The sequence below is a fragment of the Rattus norvegicus genome, chromosome 2 (assembly GCF_036323735.1).
Source record: "Rattus norvegicus strain BN/NHsdMcwi chromosome 2, GRCr8, whole genome shotgun sequence".
Taxonomy (NCBI): domain Eukaryota; kingdom Metazoa; phylum Chordata; class Mammalia; order Rodentia; family Muridae; genus Rattus; species Rattus norvegicus.
In genome coordinates this window covers 57,544,614-57,570,524 of record NC_086020.1, presented here as the reverse complement: position 1 = coordinate 57,570,524, position 25,911 = coordinate 57,544,614, and the positions used below count along the sequence as shown (strand labels likewise).

The 25,911-nt window shown below is 38.7% G+C and overlaps 1 protein-coding gene across 4 annotated transcripts in view; it reads right to left on the bottom strand.

The window, feature by feature from the left end:
• The window catches only part of Rictor (RPTOR independent companion of MTOR, complex 2), a 92,013-nt gene that overhangs the window by 60,767 nt on the left and 5,335 nt on the right, over nucleotides 1–25,911 (bottom strand). For all 4 annotated transcript variants that reach the window (XM_039103527.1, XM_008760807.2, XM_063282846.1 and 1 more), the window contains exon 3: nucleotides 1,710–1,807. In XM_039103527.1, the coding sequence (XP_038959455.1) occupies nucleotides 1,710–1,807 (98 nt within the window). The remainder of the gene's footprint in view (nucleotides 1–1,709; nucleotides 1,808–25,911) is intronic.

Below are 25,911 nucleotides of genomic sequence, written 5' to 3'. Positions count from 1 at the left end.
GAATTGAACTCAGGACCTCTGGAAGAGCAGCCAGTGCTCTTAACCACTGAGCCATCTCTCCAGCCCTCGAGATTGATTTCTATTAGTTGGGGTTAAACTTAACTGAAGCTTCAGGCTTCTCCTTTATCATTAGCCAAAGTAAATTTTACCAAGTCTAAAGTTAATGCATTTATTTATGGGGCAGCTCTTTAGACCCTAACTTGGACTTAATCCCTCTTACTTAGGCATTTTCTACCAAGTCTGACTATCTGGTTTCCCAAGCCACAAGTACCTGAAGACAACGAACACGAAGCTAACACCAAGACCAGCAGAGAAGGCAAAAGTTAATTTTAAAATTACAAAATACAAAGAGTCTACAGAAGTTACTGCACAGTCTTCATACAGGAAGAGGGGAGAAAACAAAGCAAGGAAGAGAGAAAGGAACAATGGGGTAGAGAGGGAGGACTATGGAGTGGGAGGTGGGGGAAGGCAAAGTTCACAGAGGGGAAGGAGAGGGGGCAGAGAAGAGAAGGGGACACCATCCCAGAATGCAGACCAGGTAGAGAAAACTCAGTGAAGTGCTAGCAAAAACATTTAGATAAAGCTGGGAGAGAAAAGACAGGCTGGAGAATCAAGAAACTGATCCCCTCACTCCACAGCCTGGACACAGACAGAGAACACAAAGAAGAACAGAGAAAGGAGAACAGTGCTGTTCTAGTAGTGAAGGTTTAAACCAACCCCGACCCAAAAGTCTATCCTGGTACCATCCAATGCCTGGCAGTGCCAGCCACAGCTGGTTATTCATATGGAAATATATCTAGCATGAACTGAGGCATCTATCCTCAGTGTAAATACTCAATTGGGAAGATTTAGTATGAAAGTTAAGTGATATTTAATGTTTTATGCTTCATATAACAAATAGCAATTTTACGATAGTTTCGTGAAATCTAGAAAAATTAAACTCATGTGCTTCTTTCGCTGCACTCACATGTGTTTCTATTAGACAACACTGCTCTGGAATGCTTTAGGACTGAGGCTGGCGCCACAGCATCCACCATGGCAGTCAGAGACATCCTTATAACTACCCCTAGCTTTCAAACGACACAAGGAGGGCCACTCGCTGAGGTATGCAAAGCCAGTTTGGACAGCATTCCTGAGCCTAATGAACTTGTTTTTAACAGTCAGGCAGTGGCTTATTTGGGTTACATAAAGATCAACAAGATAAAATTGATATTTAATAAAAGGAAATAAAACTAGAAAATGCACTCACTTGAGCTCTAATTTCGATGTCAATGACAGGAATAAACAATTGGTATAAGGGAAAAGAAATACAACGGGTCTCTGGGAATTATGTTTGTTTCTAAGATAAATAATCAGATGTTAACAAGATAAATAAACCAGTAAGACACTGGATTACAAGCTTTTCGATGGCTTGCTTCTATTTTCTTTCTGAGCCTACTGCATTTTCTACAATACAAACATATTCCTATTATTTAAAGTCATTTGAGAGCTGGGCATGGTGATGTGTACCTGTAGCTCCAATTCTTCAGGGAAATGGCAGGTACTCAGGGGGTCTGGGACCAGCCTACACAACAGAGCAAGACTCCTCAGAAACTTAAAACAGGATGAAATCAATGAGGAAATCAGAAAATATTCAAAAAACTTAATGATTAGGAAATGTTTGCTGAGTCAAATAAAAGAACATGTCAGTATAGTTTTAAGCTACTTGCCTTTGTGAAGTTATTCAGATGGCCCAGCTTTCTCATATTTGATACTCCTTGTAATTTGGCCACATTTTGGAGAATCTCCCTCAAGTTATCAGAAGGTTCTGGTAGAAAATACAAAACAATTTAACATAAGCTTTAGAGTAGTACCATAATCAAACAAAGTATGCTGTGTAAAACCTCCACAGTGTTGGTTCTCCGTTTACAGTGTAAGCCTGCTCCCCAAATGCACAGCTGGCTGACTTAAGTTTATCCCCATACACTGCCACTGCACTCACGTATGCCCATCGTCCAACACTGTGTATCACTCAGGATTAATCAACTAGGAAACCATAAATCTTAACATCACAACTTTCATTTTTTGTTATTGGGTGGCAACAGGGACCAAACATACTGCTGGAATCGAAGTAACCAAAACTTAGAACATTTGTTGGGTATATTTTCCCACCATGGCCATGATCCCTGGAAATGAGAAGTGCGCATGCACGCCCTCTCCACGCTCTGATCCACTGCCTGGAGACAGTTCCAGGCACTGTTAAAGGGAAGGTGAAGACAGCGAGCTAAGAGTACAAAAGAGACCACGGGTTACTAGAGAAGTTGGACACTGCTCAGAAAAAGTACTCTGAAGATCTGGCCAAGCAGCTTGTGACGGCTTCAGCAGAGCAAGGTCAGTGCGGGAGTGTGAGGAGATAGGGAGCGAACAGATGGGTGTGATTAGAGGGAAGGATTCCCTTCCTTACAGCCAGGTTAAAAAGCAGTGTGACGCCAAGTGAGCATTATCAAGGTAATGAAAAGAGTAAGTCAATAAATTCAAGATTCCAAGCAAAGGGAACATGAAGAAAACTATACAAAGGCATATTATAATTAAACCGCTCAGCATCCCTCAAAGAGGCCAGCAAGATGGGTCAGCTGGTAACTCATGCAGGCATGGTGAGTAGACATGTGAAATTACCCACATGTAAATGTGGGAGAAAACGAACCTCACAAACCTGTCTTCTGATCTGCATGAGCTGCAGCACGCACACCCAAGTACAGACACAATGATAAACTCCACTGAAAGTCTAAAAGTAGAAAAACCTACCACAGCTCACTGCTTTGTAAGAGCAGGACAACAGCCAGACAGGGCACTGCAGCAGGTTATCAATCCCTCAAAAACTATCTCAAGCTATTATTTTCAACATCTTGTTTTAAATAAAACAAAAGCAGAATCATTAAAATTATATACTAATATAGGTAATAGTTTAAGAAACATTGTAACTTCAATACTTTTAATTGTTTTCCTTACTAACAGATGAAACTGTCCTGTTCTGCATTTAGCATCTCTTCTACCTCCCTTCACAATACTTGGTGACGGCCATGACAATGCTGATACCCCAGCAAGCACAGCACCAAAAACTGCTAACCCCCCTCTGCTTTGAAGCTGACACCTGCTACTTCATTTCTGGCTTCATTCATCCCCTTCATTTCTACCTTCATCTTTTGTAAATTACAAATTTCGTATAAAACAAAATCACTTTAGTTTTCAGTGTGGTAACAAAGGTCTACACTAATGACTTAAAGATCTGCCTAGCAATAAGAAAGAGCAGTTTAGAAAAAACTTCTGAAGGCCTGAGGATGGTCTTTGCTGGTACTTTGTAAGACTGTTGTTGTTTATTTTATCTATACAATACAAAATAAGAAAGGAAAACATATTGATGATTGAACAATGTGTGGGAAATTCACAAAATTCCTTACAACACTTTAGGACAATGTAATGTAGAACCTATGCATTTTCCAGAATCAAAGAGGAAAGTCCATTAAAAACCTCAGGAACCAAAGAATTCCTTAAGTGACATTACTCCTATCTGCATAACTCACAAAGTTAAAACTTAGCAGAACTGCCTTAGAGAGTCGGCACAGACTTTCTAGCCTGGAACTGTTGACATTTCAAAAGTACAATCTGCTGTTAAAAGTGCAATCTTCTCTGGGTTCATTCCTTCAAGGATCAAGTGTGCGCTCATTCTCCTCAGGTTCTGTCCCAGGCCCTGTATGGAAGGCAGGTCTCTCAAACACATACTGCCCACATAAGAGACTGAACCAGGGCCTCCAACTATGAGAAGTTCAGTTTCTTTGTAAACAGTTGTTGAAAAACACATTTCCCCTAAACTGCATGTTACTTCCCAGGACAACTCAAAACAGTAAGAAGCCCTCTTCTGACACTGAGATGCGATCTAATACTCACATGCTACAATGTTGCAATCAGGGAACTCTTTTAATTTATATTGGGTCAAGGTTCCCCTGGTAATGAAATGAGAAATTGCTTATTTTTTCTTTCCCTGTTAGACTGGATTTGGTAAACTTTTTCTGTAAAAGTATCTTAGACTTTGTAGATCATAAAGTCTCTTGTATACACGTGACTGCTGTTATACTAAGAAACTGAAGAAAGCATGTACAAACACAAACAGCTTTCTGTTTTAGTGCAGACTGCTATGAAACAGGAACAATGACTAGGTATCATATGAACAGAAATTTATTCTCATGGCCTCAGGCATAAGGCCAGAGTAAGTTTGGTGGACTATGAAAGAAGTCCTCTTCCCTTTGATTTCTCATAATTTCCTCACATGGTGGAGAAAGGGAACTAAACAAAAGACACTCTCACTATCTGTTCATGAGGCCATCCTCATAATGTAAGTATCTTCCCAGAATTCAACCTCCTAACAGCAGCATACCAGGGACTAGGATTTCAAAATACAAACTGGGGAAAGATACAAACATTTCATTCACTGGATTCAACAGACAGACTTGGGGTAAAGGCAGGGTTTCAGTCTGCCATCTTGATGGTCTACACCTGTAATCCCAGGCGTATATCAAAAGAATCAGGAAATCAAAGCCTGCCAGGACACATTGGGACAGAAAGTCAGAGGATATTAATGACTTAAAAAAAAAAAAATGCACGTTCCACGGCAATGAAAAGAATGACATGACTAACTGTTTTGTTTTTTGAAACAGTCTTACAAGGCAGCCGTGGATGGCCTTGAACTCAAGGTAATCCTCCTACTTCTGTCTTGTTTGTTTTTTCGGAGTATCACTACAAGCCGGCCACAAATTAGCAATCCTCCAATCTCAGCTTCCAGGTACTGGGACTACAAGCATTTTCTAGACATGCCCAGCTTTTCCATATTGTTTTTGTAAGTAAATATGGGAAAGGGTAGTTTCAAAGAACTAAATATAATAAATATGTATCATATATTTTACTGTGCTATATAGGAATGACAGTCTACACACACACACACACACACACCCACCCCTTCTGCCAAAGTATCACATATTTTTGTCACCATATATTATATTCTTTATGTTGATGTTTATTTTGTAGAGTACTTCTGAATACAAAAGTAACTTTAGGTAAAAATGAAATATGAGAATAAAAAAAGAGGATACAAAAACATACTAACAGTTGCCATGGTAACCATTTTTAGTTGCCAATTTGACTAGATTAAAGACCCAGAGGAGTAGCAAAACTTGATTGTTCAAATGTGACACCCATACACAATACATATCCATGAACTGGCATGTGAGTCTGAGGAGACTAACTGGAAAGATCTGCTCTCAGTATGGGCAGGAGCCACATCCATTTGGCCAAACACTGAGCTAAAACAAAACCTGAGGAAACATCAAATTAAAATCACAGAGGATTCACTTACAAGAAGGGCAAAATAAAAAAAAGTCTGGCACTACCAAATGCTGGAGAGAGGGGGCGTTAAAGCCCTTACACAGTGCTGTGTGAATATAAACTTTTACCCTGATAGAAAGCCACTGGTATAATTACTATAACTAGGGTCCAGAAGTTGTACTACTAAATCGTGGTCTATCAGATTAATAACAAAACAAGACCCCTAGGATACTACAGATCAGTCTCAGAACCTTACTAGAAGCCAGCAGACGAAGCATGCACTGTGTCGTTCCAGTTACAAGTAGTTAAAACACAGATTAAAGTAATGTAACGGTGGGAGGAATTAGATAGAGGCTGTTGGAAATTGAAGTAACCAACAGAAAACAGGTGGGAAGGATAAAGATTTTTTACCTAAAGTGGTGGTGCATAAACCTGTCAAATTTAATTAAGGCTATGCATGAAATAAGTACGGTGCTGGCTAGGTTTGACAACATCTAGAGCCATCTGAGAACAGGGAACCTTCCACTAGGCTGGCCTGTGGACAAGCCTCTTGGGAGTATTTTCTTGACTGGTGGTTAACATGGGAGAGCCCAGCTCACTGTGGATGGGGCTACCTCTAGGCAGGTGGTCCTTGTTTATATGAGAGAGCAGGCTGAGCAAGCCATGAAAAGAAAGCCTTAAGCGGCATTTCTCTATGGCCTCTGCATCAGTATCTGCCTCCAGGCTACTGCCCTGACTTCTGCCCTGACTTCCTTGATGGCTGTGATGTGGATACATAAGCTGAAATAAACACTTTCTACCCCAAGTTACATTTGGTCGTGGTGTGGTACATCTGCTCTGTGTTAACTGTGGTACAAAGTTCTTTCTGTACTATAAATATATCCCAGATTGAATATCCTCATTTAAAGTACCTGAGACCTGAAGTGGCCTGCATTTCAGATGTTTTCAGGTTCTAGCATATTTGCATAATAAAATGAAATCTCTTTGGGAGGTGAGCTCTAAAGGTAAACAAGACATTCACTTATGTCATACACACCTTATTCATACAATGTAAAGATAATCATATACCACTCCCTGTGTCTTAACTAGAACCTGTCATATGAGGTCAGATATAATTTCCATTTCAAATTTTCAGATTAGGAAAGCTCAATCTAAACCTTAAAAGAGGATAACTGAATTAAATTAACAAAACGACAAAAACAAGGATAACTAAAGAAAAATAATAATTCAGTTATTATTAGTTCTGTAAACACGCGCGCGCGCACACGCACACACACACACACACACACACACACACACACACACACACCCTATGAATAGATTCACAAAACCACTACGAGAAAACTGTAATAAAACCAGTCACTCATTTCCCATTTATACATTCACGTATTTGCTCAATTCTCCACAGTCTCAAACACCTGTAAATGTTTGTAGATGAGTAAACATTTAATTTTAAATTGTTTTACACTCCATTATAACTTGCTGCAATTAACCATGCTACTATTCTATCTGCAAATAAATAAACAACATAATCTTATTTAAAGTGAACTTTGAGATAGAAATTAGCTATACTCAAACCCAGATTATGTACTCACAAACTATGTAGTCTGGTTAAATCACTTAACTTCAGAGGGATCCATTTTTCTATCTACAGTGAAAACAGTAATGATTACTCAATAAATACTAACTATAATTAAAAGTTATTTGCTTAGCAATAATAACAGTTTTTATGGGCCAATCATGTGAAAATTATGTGGTTAGCCCAAGCAAATGTTTCATATATGTGTGTTTAAATTAATAGATATTATAGAGTACTCTGATGCATTACTTTCATGATCTAAGATTTGATCATATTTAAAGTAGTAACAATTACCTTTCAGAACTATAATTATACAGCCCATACAGAAACAGTAAAGTTACAATGCTATATGAATATTAGAAAATTATTATGTTCCTTTTCTATTTAGTATGAATGGCTTGAAATCATTATTTAGACAGACAAGGAATACCTGAATTAATTATAGTAATAAATCTATCTAAAATAATTATTATAAAATAAAATCTCAAGCAAACCTTTAAAGAAACTATGTGTTAGAAAAGGAAATGATAATAAACTAACATGGGCTTAATGGTCGCTAATGTACTCTCAACTACATTCAGCAGTATCAAGAATACTTGCAAGACTCAGTTTTTAATCTACTAGCCTACAGTTTAGCTTGTCTTTAATTTCTCAACATTCTTTTTATCTAAACTATCTTTTATCTCACTATTTTGGATGAGTTTCTACATGCACTAGAGCATTATCTGTATATATTCTGTTGAAATGTTTTCAATGTAAAATAAGAGTAAAAAAATCAGGTGAGCATTTACACATGACAAGAGTTTAGAAAGCCTTTCAAGCCTCACAAGGTCAATAATAACTTACTTACAACTACAAGGGCCAAATACAGTCTCGACCACATAATGAGTTTTCAAGAACTAGTTTCTGTATTGCAGCAGAGCTTCTCAGGGATGGTCCCTCTCACAGCAATCCTCAGTAGGCTAAAGCAGGACTACCACAAGAATGAAAATGCTGGGCTGCAGATCCCCTGCCCAAAGAGCATGGCTAAGAGACAGGGAAGGAATAGCAGAAGGGGGGACACATGGAAGGAGGAAAGGGCGGAGGAAATAGGAATAAATTATTTTTTTAATAAAACCAGGTTGTTGCGATAAAAGTTCTTGTGGCGGTGGGGAGGTTAACCAGTATTTATGTCTGTTCATATATTAATTTTAGTAAGTACTGCATGTTTTACTTCTCCGGGAGCCCTGTGAAGCAAGCCAGTAAAAGTGCAGGGATGTGGGAAGCGGTTTATAAAGAACAGTAACACATAACAGTGCAAAGGTGGCAGATACCTAAGAAAGCTTTAGTGCCTCCCAGTACGTGGGAGTCAGGGAGGAAGACTGCCTGATCACCATCAAGAAGCCAGTGTAAGCTGCACAGTGGATTCAGGGCTCACTTGAGTTATGCACAAAGAAGCAGCCTGGGCAAAACAAGCAACAAAACAGGAAATAAAAACAAATATCTAAAAATATAATGGAGTAGCATCACTAGCCACTCAAAATTTTAATGAATAACTATATATTACTATAAATAAAGTCAAACAAATTAAAACCCACCAAGTTGTTTCCTGCATTTGCAACTGGTTTCAGAGGTAGGAGGGACAATATAAGAAGATTCAGAGATCTGACCGCTGATAATAAGCAAGTGTTTAAAAACAAGAATAGAAGAATGTTTTGTTACAGATTCAGATGCTAGAGACTACTAGTCTCCATTTACAGAACACAGGAATTTGCTACATTTATATAATAACAACAAAGACAAAAAAGGACTCAAGGTCAGCACTGAAAATGTTAAAATATAAATTTATAGTAGAACTTCAAATTCATCTTATGACTAGTTATGACAGCTGTAGTGTGTGTGTGTGTGTGTGTGTGTGTGTGTGTGTGTGTACAAAGGAACAAATGAAAGTAATGCTATTTCAAAGTTCATCAATTTTCTAAATGTAGAGCCAAAAAAAAAAAAAAAGATAAAATAAAATAAAATTCCCCCATATCTAACTGCACTTTATTGAACTCAAAAAGTTCCACATCTTTAAATAAGAGCAAACCTATTTAGTATAATTAAAACATAACGGGCTTTGTCAAATGTAATTTAAAAAAAAACATAGTAGCAATTCCTAGGAATACAAAAGGAACAAAAAAGACTAAAACTTCTTGCCTGCTATCTACCATCAGAACGCCTCACTCCTGGGCTTGAAGAGATGGCTGAACCAGTATCTGCCGTGTAAGCGTGTAGGCTCTACTTTCTATCTCTGGTGCACACCTCCCTAAGAGCCAGGTGTGATGGCATGTGTCTGTATTCCCAGAGCTTGAGGGCAGGAAAAGGATGGATAAATCCCTGAGCACAGTGACCTAGTAGAATAGATTAAAGACCTTGTTTCAAAAATCTAAGAGTAGAAGACACCTAATGTTTACCTTGTGAGTCACACGCATGTGTGCGCGCGCACACACACACACACACACACACACACACACACACACATCAAATTCTTTACCTCAGCCTCTCAAGCTAAGAATTATCTAAGAACTAGGTAGAAAGAGCTACTGAATAAAAAAAAGAAAAGAAAAAAGAAAAAAAGAAGAAGAAAAAGAAAAATCAAGTCCTTTCTTAAATTTTGTCTCTTTTTCTTCATAATAAAAGCTAAGGGGACTATTGTACACCTGAGTAGTAAAGAAATGTTCAAGAAAAAGGATTACTTGTCCCAGGTTTGGTGGCACATGCCTGTAATCCCAGTACTTGGGAGATGAAGGTACAGGTGTTAAAAAACAGCCTTGGACACAGTAAGTTCCAACCATCTTGGGCTACATAAGACCCAGTTTTAGAACAAAACACTGACAGTTGTAACAGAGGATTGAATCAAACACACAAAGCACTTTTATTTTGTGCACAAGTATGTACTAAAAAATTTACAAAGGCCAATTTTCAGGATACAAAAATTTCTGTCATTCAAAGAAATGTTGGTAACACAATGATTTTAATGATATTTTTTCTTGAGGAAAAAAAACACAGCAATTTTGCTTAAAGATTACAATACCACATGTCCTGCTATCATTTCTGTGTCAACCTATCATATCTTACTTACAATGATAATTGCAAGGCAATTAGGCATCCACGGTCCTCTAATTAGCTCTTTATTATAAGAGAAAAATTGTTTGCCTTTGAAATAACTCACTATTTAAATGAACCCCATGAAAGAATAGAACATCTGTGTTTAAATGCAAAACAATTAACTGTGAGAACACCCCAATAATGAGATAATCTCTACACCTAGTGAAATCAATTCCAAGTCCTCTAGAACTGCCGAAGAGCTGTATGCACACCTTGCATATACACACCTACTTTCACGTTTGGTTTTCTCTATAAATAAGGCTGCAGTTCAGACCATGGGTCTAACAAGTGTCATCTAGGAATGCAGGGAGGTGGACAATACTCAGAAACTAGTAATAGGCTAGAGATACAAATACACCTCAGCTATGCAGTGTACTTCATGAGTATGATCTGAAACCTGAGAAAATACTACCCTGCTACAATCTGTCATTTCCATATATTCTTTTTTTTTTTTTTTTGGTTCTTTTTTTTCGGAGCTGGGGACCGAACCCAGGGCCTTGCGCTTCCTAGGTAAGCGCTCTACCACTGAGCTAAATCCCCAGCCCCTATATTCTTAATTCCTAATTTCATTCTTAACACTTCTCATTATTATTTTGTCAACTATCTTCAGTCTCTTTGACATGTTAATCTCCTTTAAAAATGTTTTGTTTTTGTTTTTGAAACATTGCTCTTTGCTGCACCCCTCAGACACAAGTGAATGGCTTCTTCTCAGCTCCTAATGTCACCAACCTACTCTCTGCCCGTCTACTGAAGGATCCTCGGGTCAATGTCTACCCAGCTCAGAGGCTGCCTGCCTGACTGCTTTCTGCTTTAGCCTTAAAGACCGAGACTTTACTATCCTGGTCATGTTAGGATACACATCTTTCCTTCACACTGATTTTTTTCTCTGCTCCCAGTGTTCCTCTCTTAAAAGACTGTCTTCCTTCCTCATAGCCCATTCTCTTTAACACAGTCTCAGGTCCTACCCTCTGCCTTCAGAGTTCTCTTCAATTGTCTCCAGCAATTTTAATTGCAAGTCTGATTCTAACACAGAGGAGAACAATGCCTTGAAACTTTAAACTGTATCTTCAATTAAAAAAAAATTATCTCAGGTATTTAAGTTGCGGGGTCAGTCAACTTAAATAAAAACCCTATGATCAAAATAATTCATCTTAAAATGAAAAAAAGCTTCCCAAAAATTTCTTTCCTTATGTAATATGAATAACGGAAATTAAGACTCCAGAGCCTACTTGCATCTATGCATGCAGTCTGTAAATATCACTGACATACCTTACATGTCTTAATGTAGTTAAGTCAGCCTTTATCATAATTATGTCTTGCCTTTATATTCTAAGTTTTGACCAATGCCTTGTCAATATTTTCCTATTTTTGGTTAGATATAATCATTAATATATATCAAAGAAGACATAGCATGCTCAAAATTATCACCCAAAAGAACCATACTGGCTAGTCTCAAGCCCCACGCATTTAAGAGAAACATGTTAATAAGCCTTTCCATGGAAGTCTTAAGTCAGGTGAAAATATATATATATATATATATATACATATATATAATTCAAAATTAATTTGTATAGTATAAACAAAAGTTGTTCCACTTATTTTAAAATGACCATTTTTCTTTCCTACATTTCACTTGGACATTCCTAAAAACCTCATGACATTAGGAGTCAAAAATCTAAACTTTTAACAATCCAAAAGCTTTGGGCTATTGCAAACAAAATCACTACACTCCATTTCTACAGATAATTCCCAAGAATAAAAGGTTCAGAACATGATATACTGTGTGGTGGTTTAAACGGGTTAAACCCATAATCTTGGCACGTGAACACTTGGTCCCCAGTTGGTGGCATTACATGAACAGTCATAGGAGACAGGCCTTGCTGAGTAAGTTTGTCTCACCAGGGCAGGCATTGAGGTCACAAAGGCCACCTGAATTCCCATCTGGCTCGATGCTTCCTGTGTGTGAATGAAGATGTGAGCTCTCAGCTGCTGCCCCAGCACCCCTGAGGGTCTACTTGCTGCTACACTTCCTGCCCATGGTGGTGACAGACCCTGACACCTCTGGAACCATAAACTCAAAAAAAAAAAAATCCTTCTTTCTCTAAGTTGCTTTGGTCTCAGTATTTTATCACAGCCATAGAAAAGTAACTAGGAAGCACTGTTAACATGTCTGCATAATACATTCTAACTGCTTTTGCCACGTTTCTCATACTTACTGGTGACTATAATCTCCCATCTAAATTTTAGTGATTAGACAGGTTAAAAATTCATTGTTTTTTAATTTCTGTATTTTACACACACACACACACACACACACACACACACACACACACACACACACACACAGGATTGCTCTGTCTGCATGTACACCTGCATGCCAGAAGAGGGCATCAGATCCCTTAGATGGTTGTAAACCACCATGGTTTGCTAGAAATTGAACTCAAGGCTTCTGGAAGAACAGTCAGTCAGTGTTCTTAAAGGCTGGGCCAGGGGGTGGGGAGTAAAAAAAAAAAAAGGCTGGGCCATCTCACCAGTCCCCATTTATCATTTTATCTAAAATGATACACTGAGGCAGTCATACGATCTGACTATGTTTGAAGAAATGCACTTGTCCTTGGAACACTCTGGATAACACATATCACTAAACCAATACCAATTGAATGAATTAATCCTTTCATTTTAGTCACAAGACAGGCAAGATTTTTCAGTTTGAATCCCATGTTACATATTGTCTCTCATGGAAACAAACCAAAATGGAATTGGTAGAATGATGATTGCATTAGGAAGCTATGGATTTGTAAACCCTGGGATTTTTTTTTTTTTTAGTTATCAAGGAAGACCTGAACTATTAATTCCAGTGAATTTCCTGTTGTAGGCAGCAGTGCTGCATTCATTTACTCATGCACTCATGTACACAGGCAGAGACTGTGAAGTAGGTGAGAGTACACTGCCAGCTTGTGAGGGAGACTGTAACATGGTGCTGACCACAGTCTTAGAGGATTCAGTTAGTTGTCTATTGTTTTCTATAGAAGTAATTTTGAGAGGCTAGTTAGATTAGCCTGACAAAGCAGGCCTGTGAAGGGCATTGGCTGGCTCTCTCTCTTACCCTCTGCTCTGTACAAATGCGTGATTCCTTTGCTATGCTGCTGCTGCTGCTAGGTGCTTTCATTTAGATGTTGTAATTAGCCTTGGGAATATGGTAAAATGGGCCACATAGAGGTCAGTGAAATTAGTACTTTTATTCTTATAATTTTTTTTTATTTTGAATAAAACCCCAGGGTAATTTTATCTTGCTCCTGGAAGTCTTGGTCACATAGTTCTGGCCCACCTCGGACTTGTCCTGTACCCACTGTACACTCGTGTACTTAGAATACAGCTGTTTACTTGGAGCCCTAACAGAATGGTTCCTACACAAAGTTTGAGGGAACCCTTGTCTTTTGTTTTACAGCTTTTATTTATGTATTCTGTGGTAGAGTTCCAGGTCTAAAATGTGTGTAATATTAATTATATAGGCTCACGATCACTTTACCACCTTGGAAACCCCAGACTTCTGAAAATTATCTTTTCCCCTGTCAATAATAACCTGATAAACCCACCTGGCTTGAATTTATGTGTTTTGAGCCTGACTGGAATTTTATTATTACTGTTAATCTCCTGTAGTATATACCTAGTTAGATGTTCTACCTACAACAGAAAATTCACTGAAATTAATATTTCAGGTCTTCTTTGATAACTAAAAATATTAAAATACAGGGTTTACACATCCATAGCTTACTAATGCAATCATCATTCCACCAAGAGACAATATGTAACATGTGATTCAAACCAAAAAATCTTATCTATCTTGTGACTAAAATGAAAGGATTAATTCATTCAATCGGTATTGGTTTAGTGATATGTGTTATCCAGAGTCTGTTCCGAGGACACATGCATTTCTCCAAACATAGTCAGATCATATGACTACCTCAGTGTATCATTTTATTCAAGTTAATACTTGTCTGCCTCTCTCCTCTGATCTCACATTCCTCTGCTCTCCCTCTTGGTTATCATGCACTAGCCATTCCAGATCTTCCCTATCTCTGGGCATGTGTATTCGCCATTTCTTCTATTTGGAACATTTCCATCCTAGCACTTACAGTATCTCCTAAATACTACATCCCAGAGAACATTTCTCTGAATCCCCTTCCCCCAGCCATGAGTCACCATTCCTTCACATACCCAATTCTATATGACCAACAGTATTTAACACTATCTGAAATTCCATGTTCACATACTGATAGTTTGTGTCCCTCAAGAACAGGGACTCATTCGTCATCACTGAATCCAGCACAGCACAAGGCCTTATCCAATATATAGTAAAATGTCAATAAATATATGCTTATTTTGATTGAGTAAGATAGACATAATTATAAGGTAACATATACTACGAAATCCCAAAGCAAGAATTCAACCTGTTTGGTAATTACCACTAACTTTTCAGAAAATGTGCTGGCTCCAGAAGAAAGAACAGACTAGGGAAAGGCGGAACTTCTGAAGGCATGGATATAAAGCATTCCAATCAGGAAATGAGAACAAGGTCCCAAGTAAGGCTTCGACAGCAGACATGAAACAGCGGAGTTTATATGTATGTCAGAAGCACAAACTGCACCTCCATCCCCACTGAAGACTTGGTCTGTGGAATGAGGACAAGAAAAAGGTCAGGCTTGCTCTAGGGCATCGGATCTGGCCCAATGAAAGCACTGCTCTACCCAGGTGAGAGATAGGAAAGCTTTCTTAGAATAAGAGAATTAGTAATTTTAAACCGTTAAAAGATGTACTTGCCTGCATAGTTAAGATATTGTAAGCAATACAAAACTGGTCTGAAGCTCTCAAACTTTAATGTAAATCTGATAGTCACTTATTCAATAAATATTAGACATATAGAGCATGCCAGAGCTATTCCACTCATCAATACAATAATGAGCAAGGCAAAATATGTTTACTTACAACATTTACATTGCAGGAAGACAAACAATATATAATGTCACCAATAGCAAGGGCTATGAAAAAGATGTGCTATGGTTCAGTGACAGAACACTGGCCTAGTGTAAGTGATGTCTTAGGTTCAATCTCAGCAAGACAAAAAGAAATGAAGGAAAAAATATAGATGAAAAAAGGTAGAAGAGAGAAGGAAAGAGAAGGAGGAAAGGGGAGGAGAAAAGGATCAACAGTATAAAAAGAGATTACCAGCTGAGCGTGGTGGTCCATGTCGCTAGCACCAGCACCTAGGAGGTGGTGACAGTTGATATATGTATACATATCAACTGAGTTTAACCAAAAATACAGTTTGTTGTATGTACTTGGGATAAGGTGTGACACTGTACTGTTGTGATTACGTTGGACAATAAGCTCTAAGAAGTCACTGACAACAGCTGTGCAAATGTGCCAGCTACACCCCAAAACAAATAGTACCATTCTCTTAAAACATGCCACGCCGGTTAAAAACAGACATACTGCACTGTATCATTCCTAAAAGCAAGCATCATTTAAACCTCGTTTCTAAAAGCGACTGCCCTCTGCGTTTATACTGTTCCATGTACCACAGACTCCCAAACAGCAGGCAGGGAGGAGCAGCAGGAACCTTTCAAGCTTCCCCTTCACACCATCAGGAAAGTGCAAGTATCAATATTTGCAATACCTCAGTTCCCATGGTGCTGCATGCCTTTAATTTCATAACACAGGAGGCAGAGGCAGGCAGATCTCTAAGTTTGAGACCCACCTGGTCTACAGAAAGAGTTCCAGAACAGTCAGGGCTACATAGAGAGACTCTGTTTAGGGGAAAGAGAAGAGAGAGAGAAAGAACAGAGACAGACAGAGGCAGAGACAGACACAGAGACAAAGACAGACAGGCAGGCAGACAGGCAGAATTAACAGCGTTCAGAAATGCACTCAATTAAAAACGTAACTATAGTATAGTTTATGTTTACTTCATTTGCACATTTCATCTATTGCTTTTGAATTGCTACTGAATTTTTCTTTAGTCTAGAAAACTGTTAATCATGCCTTGCCAAATTGATCTATGAAATTATTGGCTCTAATTTGAGAGACAGGTATCAAATGCTAAACAGCAAAATTTTAACCACTAACTTTCACCAACTTGGGAGGAATTAATGAAGAACTGCATAAACCAAATTTAAAAGGACTTTAACAATTTAAGTTTATTGTAAATCAGTGGCAACAAATACTATCAAATATAGTTAAGAAAAATGCAATCCATCCCCGTAGAATATACTATTAGAGACACCAGAACACTGAAAAGTAGGAAAAGAGAAACAGAAACCAATGGAAGACAGAAACAAGAGAATAAATGAATAGAATATGAGATCTGTTAGCTACCAATGTGACTTTCATTTTCGTAAAATTCTATCATGTCTATCAGAAATCATGGGAAACAGAACAAAACCCCACCAGACTTGATTCACCTGTAATCCCAGTCTGAAGCCAACCCAGACTACAGGATAAAATGGTCTTGAAAAATCAAACAGGGATAAGGCTATGTGTGAAAAATCACTTGACATTACTTCATGGTTTCTTGGAATGAGCATGGGACTTCTCTGAGTTTTTAAAACAGAGAATCAGATAAGACATTTAATCATGTCTGAGCTTTTAAGGGAAGCGTCCTTTTTTGAACTTTTTAAAAATTATTTTATTTATTTCATTTATATGAGTACACCATCGCTGTCTTCAAACACACCAGAAGAGGGCATCAGATCTCATTACAGATGGTTGTGAGCCACCATGTGGTTGCTGGGAATTGAACTCAGGACCCGTGGGAGAGCAAGCAGCCAGTGCTCTTAACTGTTGAGCCATCTCTCCAGCCACTTTTTTGTACTCTTAACAACTTCTCAATTCTAATGAGCAATTGCAACTACATGTTGTAAATCTATCATGTTAGCAATATTGGTATTTCCAAAGAAATATACAGTTTGAAAGAGACAGGACTACTATGTAGCCCAGGTTGGCGTTGTATGAAATCTTCTAGTTTCATGACAGGAATGTACCACAACCAGTGCCACATTAGTGTACTACTGACATGAGGACCAAATGATGCTTCGTATTTTCCTTTTCCTCTGTACAAATACTGGAGTGATTTTTGTAGTTAGCCACCAATTTTATTAGGAGAGATTCTTTCTAATCTTCTATGGAAATCCTGTAGTGACTTCTGTGGTCAGCACCAGTTTTACTAGGATGTGAAGAACTAACTGTTCAACGCTGTAGGCAATCTGATCCTCTTTTTCTTTATGGTCATTTAAAAAGAAGTGTGTGTGTCTGTGTGCCCATGTGCACATACACAGGCTCGTCTACTGAGACAGGTTAACTGGCTAAGCCTATGAAAAGTCTATTAAATTAAACGTCCACTGGGGCAGGAGGCCACTTCTCTATTCGGTTCCTCTTTCAGTTGTGTTTCATGACTTTATTCACAGCCTGGTTTCTCTTGATTTAATTAATTCAACCTATCCAAAATTGAAATGATGCCATTTGATTTTTTTCAGAAGTGATCATCTCTTTTGCTGACTATGCAATAAGAAAATTTACTCTACTTATTAATATTTATGTGCCAAAAACTATAGTATCTTACAAACACAGTTTATTCCTCAAAAAAAAATCTGTCTCTAATATTAACCAAGAAAAATGTTTAGAAAAGATAACTTGCTTAAAGTTAAACTTTATTAGAGGTCGAATCAAACCTTCACCTGCCTGGTTCCAATTGTACCCACTAAAGACACTATCCCCAAATCGTGCTATCAGCACAGGAGATATCACTCTGTCTGTGAGTCATATTCTTATTTTACTCACTGTTTACATATATACCTATGCTTCACAGTCACACAGACATGGCAACTTCACCTATTTCAAACTCTGCTGTGAGGCAATAAGTGAAACGCAATCAGGATGTAAAAGAACTCAAAAAATCTTAAATAAAATCTGTGGAGGATCAGGAAATGATACTCTAAAATATGCCATTTTAGACTTGGTTGAGAATATATGACAGGCAGCAAATCAGTGCAGGATTTTCTCTGTTGTTTGCCTTTAAGACAGAGAACACATGTAGCCACACTCAGATAGCTCATGGAGGACTGGAGTGGTGGAGTAAATTACAAGCAGGAAAGAAAACCAACACTGATACCACCCCACTCAGAGCCCAGAAAAACTTGGCATCAAGTTCTTTCTGTCCTTCAGGACCACTGCCTCCCTCCACTGTAAGGAGGGACTCTATTCTAAAAGGGCACCACTACCCTCCAACTCCTGTCCATCTTGGATAGAGTACATAAACTACAATACCGTACTAGGTACTACTCTCTAGTAATACTGTTCTTGTTAAGAATGTGTATGCTTTTCTCCCTGGTAATCTGCCTATTGTCAGTTTGTTTTTGAACTTTTCAGACAGGGTCTACAGGCTAACCTAGAATCTGCTATATGAATTAGGCTAGCTGAGAGCTCACATATCCATCTGCCCGTCTCTGCCTCTCAAGTGCTGGGATTAAAAATTTCAGACTGTGTATTTATTTATTAAACAGCTCAAAGGGGGGTAAAGGTTCTTTGTCCCTACATACTCAAAATAAATACCATCAGCAAGTATACTTATTTACTACAGACCATGTGTTCTTTTTTTTTTAAGATTTATTTATTTATTTTGTGTATGTGGGTACACTGTCACTGTCTTCAGACACACTAGAAGAGGGCATCGGATCCCATGACAGATGGTTGTGAGCCACCATGTGGTTGCTGGGAATTGAACTCAGGGTCTCTGGAAGAGCAGTCAGTGCTCTTAACTGCTGAGCCATCTCTCCAGCCCAGACCATGTGTTCTTAACATCTGTCTTAGTCTCTGTTTTAATGCTGTGAAGAGACACCGTGGCCAAAGTAACTAATTTAATTGGTAACTTGCTTATAATTTCAGAGGTTTAATCCATTATCACATTATTACCTCCATAGGTAGGGGTGGAGGGGTGGGAGGGTGGAGGGGGTGGTGACACCAGACACACTGGAAGTGGCATGGAGCTTCTGCAATCTCAGAGCCCATTCCCAGTGACACACTTTGTCCAACAAAGCCACACCTTCCAATCCTTCTAATCCTTTCAAACAAGGTCACTTCTTAGTGACTAAGCATTCAATACGAGCCTATCAGGGCCATTCTCATTCAAATCATCACAACATCAGGCCCCCTTTATTCTTTGTAATTATTTTCTTACATTACATATAACATCAAAATTCCAGTTTTATAAGCTTACCATTCAGACTGAGAGTTGGAAAAACTTAAGCAGCTAACTACCTAAAACAGCTGTAGTGTAGAGTGACCAAGGAAATGAAGCGACACGCAGGAAGTCAGAGGAGCAGCAGGTGCTTCACAGCGCTGGAATGAACTGTCTTTATTATCAAGTGAGATTCATAATGATGGAACAGTTAAGGGGAAGGATGAAAGCTGAACTATACTTTACTTCCTCAAATCCATGCTCTTATGGTGTTAGAACCCACCTTCTATTGCACTTGGTATTAATTTTGGAAAGACAGTAAGGAGTTAAATTCATTCGATTTGGCATAAGAAACAATAAAGGTGCTTGAATATCATTTTCTCTCAATACCCATATGACCTTTCAGCCACTTATGCCCTGGGACAAGAAAATAAGACAATGACCTTCTATCCAAGCTGCAGGAATGAAGCGGAGGACACAGCAAAGGTCAAGAAGGAAGCAGCTCTGTCTCTGGACATGACTGTTTACAAATCTGGTTTGTTCTCTTCTCCAGCCATAGGAAAGCCTGTTTACCACACTCTAAGCCTTCTTTCCTCCAGTGATCTCCAGGCTCCATCATGTAGACAAGTCCTCTCCTTCAAGTGTGAAGGTCTGCATGATTTGACAGCTTTCACTGCTGTGAAAAGGGGGAATATCTGGAAAATCTACACACTTTTAACAACCTCTGTTTTTCTAGTGCCATTCAAATACTCAGTGACCTTGTCTCATCAGAGCTTCTTATAGTTACATGGCTTTTCTGTAAATGTTTCTCTCATATACTGACTGTCACAAAGCCTGAAGGGAAAGAGACAGAGACAGAGAGATAGAAAGACACACACACACACACACACACACACACACACACACAAACACAGAGATAGATAGATAGATAGATAGATAGATAGATAGATAGATAGATAGGGAGAGGGAGGGAGGGAGAGGGAGAGGGAGAGGGAGAGGGAGAGGGAGAGGGAGAGGGAGAGGGAGAGAAAGAAATAGAGTGTGTGTGTGTAAAACCACAACTGGAAATGCCTACCTAGGGAAATACCTAGGAAGCATAGTAAAACCTTCATATTTATTCATGAATTCATGGGTTAAAGTTTCATCTTTTTAAAGATTTGCTGATTTATTTATGTATATGAGTGTTTTGCCTACATGTATGTACATGCACCGTGTGGATGCCTGGTGCCTGCACAGGCAAGAAAAGAGTGTCACATCCCCTGGAACTCAGGTTATAGAGAGCAGTGAGCTATTGTGTGGGGGTGAAGAACTGAGCCTGGGGTCCTTTGCAAGAGCAGCCAGTGCTCCTCACCACTAAACCCCTCTCTTCCTTGTTTTGCAATTCCTTTTCTGTGCTTTAGTTTTCTGATGTAAGTTCCCTCTCATCAGTGCATAATGGTTCTAGCATTTTACCTACATATAATGACTAGATGACATTCTATAAGAAATGTATACCTTAGAAAATGGTGAGGTGAAGTTAATATGTATGAGCATGTGTCTACTATTAACAAATGCACGCTTAAGAAAAACAGATTGAGGGGTTGGGGATTTGGCTCAGTGGTAGAGCGCTTGCCTAGCAAGTGCAAGGCCCTGGGTTCGGTCCCCAGCTCCGAAAAAAAGAAAAAAAAAGAAAGAAAGAAAGAAAGAAAGAAAGAAAGAAAGAAAGAAAGAAAGAAAGAAAGAAAGAAAGAAAAGAAAAACAGATTGGGCGTGTAGCTCAAGGCTCTGGGTTCAAGTTCTAATACAATAAAACCAAATGAACATTAATTCATATATTAAAACATTCCTTCCTCCAATCCAGGCATATGCCAATACCGCAAATACACATTTCATGGTAACATGTGCATTTGCTTACAATATAAAGCTGGGTGGTGGCACACACCTGTATTCCAGCACTTCAGAGACTTAAGGTAGAAGACTCAAGTTTGAAGTTAGCTCCTATCTCAAAATAATAAAAAGCAATTATACCTTTTGTGTGTTACATTTTTCTAGTATGAAAATAGATTTTGAAAAATGAAACTAGGAAGAGAAACAATAACAAAATAAACTTTTAAACGCAGGCTCTCAACATCTTTTGTTTTCTTCTCAAAATCCAAAAGCTATTCCTTTTTTCAAGTAATTTCTCTCTTTTTGTTAGGGAAAGAAGAAGGCTGAAACCTAATTAACAGCTAACTCCAAATTCTCCTATAAAAAGGCAAAGGAGGAAAGGGGGAGCAAAGTATATACAGTTACCACCATTTTAATGCTAACATGAGGTTAAATTTAATTCATCAACAATAACTAAAATTATACATAGGAACTCCATACAATAAATGAAACTTCTTAAGTATGCACCTGACTTGCTCTGTACCAGCCTGTGTCATTTAAAAACACCACCAGTCTAGTAATAAAACTACAGGCCATTCTAAAGCAAACAGAGTATCAAACAGTTTCAGTATTCAGACACTCCATTACCACTGATTAAGTCAGTAACACAGGAGACATTGTGATTAAATGAAACAAAACCACCTCTTACAACACATATATGAAATACTAAGGACCACACTATTCCATTGTTCCTTGGTCACACACAGAAACACAGTACAATGTTGAAGCTCACATCACCCAAAATACGTTTCCCCAACTTAAGTTTCTCTCCATTCAACTCTGACTCCCCAGCACCACCACTAGCAGGAGGCAGGTGGTGGGGCTTGTACAATGTTAGGGAGTACGTTAGAGAACTGTGAGTGGAAAAAAAAACAGGGCCATTAAAAGTTTTAATACACCAGGGATGAACCAAGTGCGGAAACAATTAGCACTACTATTTCAAGATGTGATTTTTGAGATCTATGTAACTGCTGAAAAAATACATACATGCCCACATTTAAAGCAGTTAAATATCCTTTTTCTGGCAAACTGCTCCTTTTAAGTAACTAAGTGACTTGGCAACCCCCTCTGTTTACAGCTCCTGTGCCTCTTCATTCTTTATTCATTATGAGAAACACATGAAGTCGCACTGAATTCAGAGCGAGATTGCTAACATCTCTGCAAGTGACAGCCCAAGTCTGGCTCTGCCACCCTGACACAGTGGCCATCCACCACTCCACAGGGCTGGGCGGCGACTCTGGATTTGATGAAACACTGAGTTTTCAAGATAAAGGTTTCTTACATGTACTCACTTACTTATTCTGTGTGTTGGGGGTGTGTACACATGCACATGTTACATCATGTGTGCTACAGCAAGCATGCATACTGAAGGACAGATTGCTGAAGCCAGCCTCTCCTGGCTTCCTGTGCCATCAGGCTTGTCGGCAAGTCATGTCCCTTTCATTCACTCAGCTGTCTCACCAGCCCTTCAGGATATCCACTTCAAGTTATCTATCTCCTCAGGAGGTCATGAGCTTAAATTTTGAGCTCAGAAAATAGTCGTTTCAGAGTAGAAAATAGCAAAAGTATTAGTCTCCCCACTTTAGTCTCTTACTTCCAGGTTTCATCTATTTAGAATTAAGTTTATTAAACTTACAGAACCCCTTGAACTTGCACAGTACCCTCTGTCAATGACATATTAATGAAGAGGAAGGTCACATGCCCTACACAGTAGTAATAGGAGCATCATTTATGGCTGAGCTTGCAATGTGAGCAATTACATTCTCGACACAAGTGTTCAATTATTTCACAGTATAATTCAAATCTCACAATTCAGTCCAGCATCACTTCCTAGCAAAGGTCAAACAAACCCAAACCTAAAATATAATGTCTTCAGCATTTCAGAGGGAAAACACTTGCCACCAACTTCCTACAATACTATCTTAAACACTGAGTGACTTATTAGTAAGATGCTTGTTCTCAAATTTAGGTTTTGATTGTTAAAACTGCCTCAAGTCTCATATGGTGACTCGTGCTGACATCAAGAAAAAAAAACCCTATACATCCAAATTCTTTAGTATCGGGAGTAAAATATGGAACTTATTTACTATAAGTCTTTAAAATCCCAGTTAATTTGGGTTTAAAAGGTTTTTTTAAACATATTTGCTATGAAATTTACCCGACTCTTTAACCAGTGTATGCTTAAGGCACTAGCATATTCTCAGTGTTATTTTATATCCATCTCATTACTAGGTACAGAGCACAGTGCATGAGTCTAGATGGAAGACTCTAACAGGGGCAGGAAGAATGCACTCATTCTTGGATTCTTTGTCAACCCCATTATTTGAATATGAATATTATTTTTAGCTGGTACATGTAATTATTTCCCATTTACTTTGGCATATGCATAATTCTATATGCCATTCACTATACAGGGGAGGGGTGAAATTCTGTTTAACATGGCCACACTAACAAAAAGTTCAGTGATATCAAAACAATGGGTGATCCAAAACAGTTACCTCACAATCACTCAGATATCGGTTATCTACTAAACATTTTAACCTGTTCGCTCCCCTCCACTATTCTGATATTATTTGCTTAGAAAATCAAAATACAAAAAACAAACAAAAAAAATCTACTAAAGGAGAAGAGAAGAACATGTGCCCTGCCCAAGTGACACATAGACTAAATATTAGGATTCCACATCATCACCCTCCTTTCTAAGCGCAGGGGAGAGCAGGCTGATGAGCCAGTGTCAGAGTCACAGGCACACAGAGCACTCTCTTGGCCTTGCCGCATGCACTGTGCTTTGCACAGCCCTATTTTCTGAAGCAGGAGACCAAGGTAGCAGTCACAGCAGCTGGAGCACTTGACTGTAACTTACATTTAAAGTGCTATGAAACACCACCACTCCAACACATACGCTTATTATTTATGGGAATACTTCTCACCATGATTTTAACAAGGTTCCAAATGCTTTCTTTAACCTTTCAACAGCCAGTGGTGATTATCTGAGAATCACAAAGCAGAAGGTGAAAGTGCTGGGTTCATAAAGCATTATGCATCCTGGAGGTAAGGCAGCTGAAGTCCAGAGGGTAAGCACTGCCAAAGTCATCTCACACTAAGAGTAGCGCTCCAGCTCTCAGTCCCTCCAACTGACAGATTCTCAGAGTATAACCTTCCCGACTTTCCTCTGTTGGCCTTTCTTCTTAAGGATCCTACCCACGATGTGCACTCTCCTATCTAGGAATGCTCATATCTTTAACTGTCTATGGAGGAGCTAAGGACATGGTTCAGCATCAAACAGGTTTATCGTGTGTAAAGTCCTAGACTCACTCCCAATACACACACACACATTCATTCATATTCATATTCCCCCCCACCTCTCTCTCCCCAAAAAGTACTTGAGTCAGAGTAACAACCACTAAACATCCACTCAGTTTGGTAGGTAGTAATTTTCCCACATAGCTGGTGCCATCAACCACACGAAATGTAAAGCCTACACTGCAGCCCTGTCTTCTCTATCTGATAGCACTATCACATTGGTTGTCCCGCAGAACTGCAAACTTCAAAGCATTCTTTTATTCTATCTCTTTAATACTATACTACTTTTTTGCTCACTTCTTTCTCCATTATTTCATTCAAAACACTGCTGGAGGGGTTGGGAAGAAGCTCAAAAACAGACTTCTTGGTGGGCATGAGCAAGACCTTCAGCTCTACCCCAACCTTAAATAATCACCTTTCTCTTTAACAAAAAGTACTGAGAATGCACTCCGAGGTAAAGGAAACACCTATGTTAAGGAAACATAAAATGGCACGCCACACTTCAAAACAGCATTTTTCTCCCACTCAAGCCAAACAGGACTCTCAAATAGGAACATAGTTGCCAAGGAGAAAAAACAGAAATGAAGGGACAGTAAGTGCTTTCGACCAGTAAACTAACCCTAATCTATGAACAGTGCTCTGTGTATGAAGCAGAGTGCTACACGGAAGCTATGCAAACAGGCAAGAGCATTGACTACTACAGCTGTAGTAGCACAAAAGAAAATGCATAAATAAATGCTAAAAGGCCTTGGATGCCAAGCTAAGGAATTTGGACTTAATACTGTAAGCAAAAGTAAACCTTATTTTCCTGCTGTTTGTTTACACGTGAATGGTAAGATCAAATCTGGACTTACAAGAAAATGATCCTGGAGCAGTACAGCAGGAATGAAAAAAAAGGTAAAAACAGAAATAAAGTCTTTTTGTTACTGCACAGGGAAAATGAGAACCTGAATGAACACCAACAATGATGGAACAGACTACCAACTACACACTTCAGAGGTCACCAGTTTATCACGGATGACGAGGATGAAGAGCAGGCATGGAGTTTGAACAGAAGATCTAGAGAGTACCTAGGAAGCAGAAAGTGGAGTTTTACACTCTAACTTTAAGATGATTATTAGATACTTGGCATTCCCTGGCCCTATGACACTGAAACACATATCTGGATAGACACTTTAGAATTTCAAAGCTTTTCTTCTTTGAATAGGAATAAGTATAGCAAACAGTTGGTGGAAACTGAGGTAATTTAGTGCCTGGTACAATGCTATATAGTAATCATAGCAAAAGTAGAATGTAAAACTTCAAATGGCGGTGAGTTTCATGAGAGGCTGTTCACATCAATTAAGACAGCATTTTCACTACAGGAAGAGAGCCAAGGTAGAGAAGGCAGCTGTGGAATAAACTCATC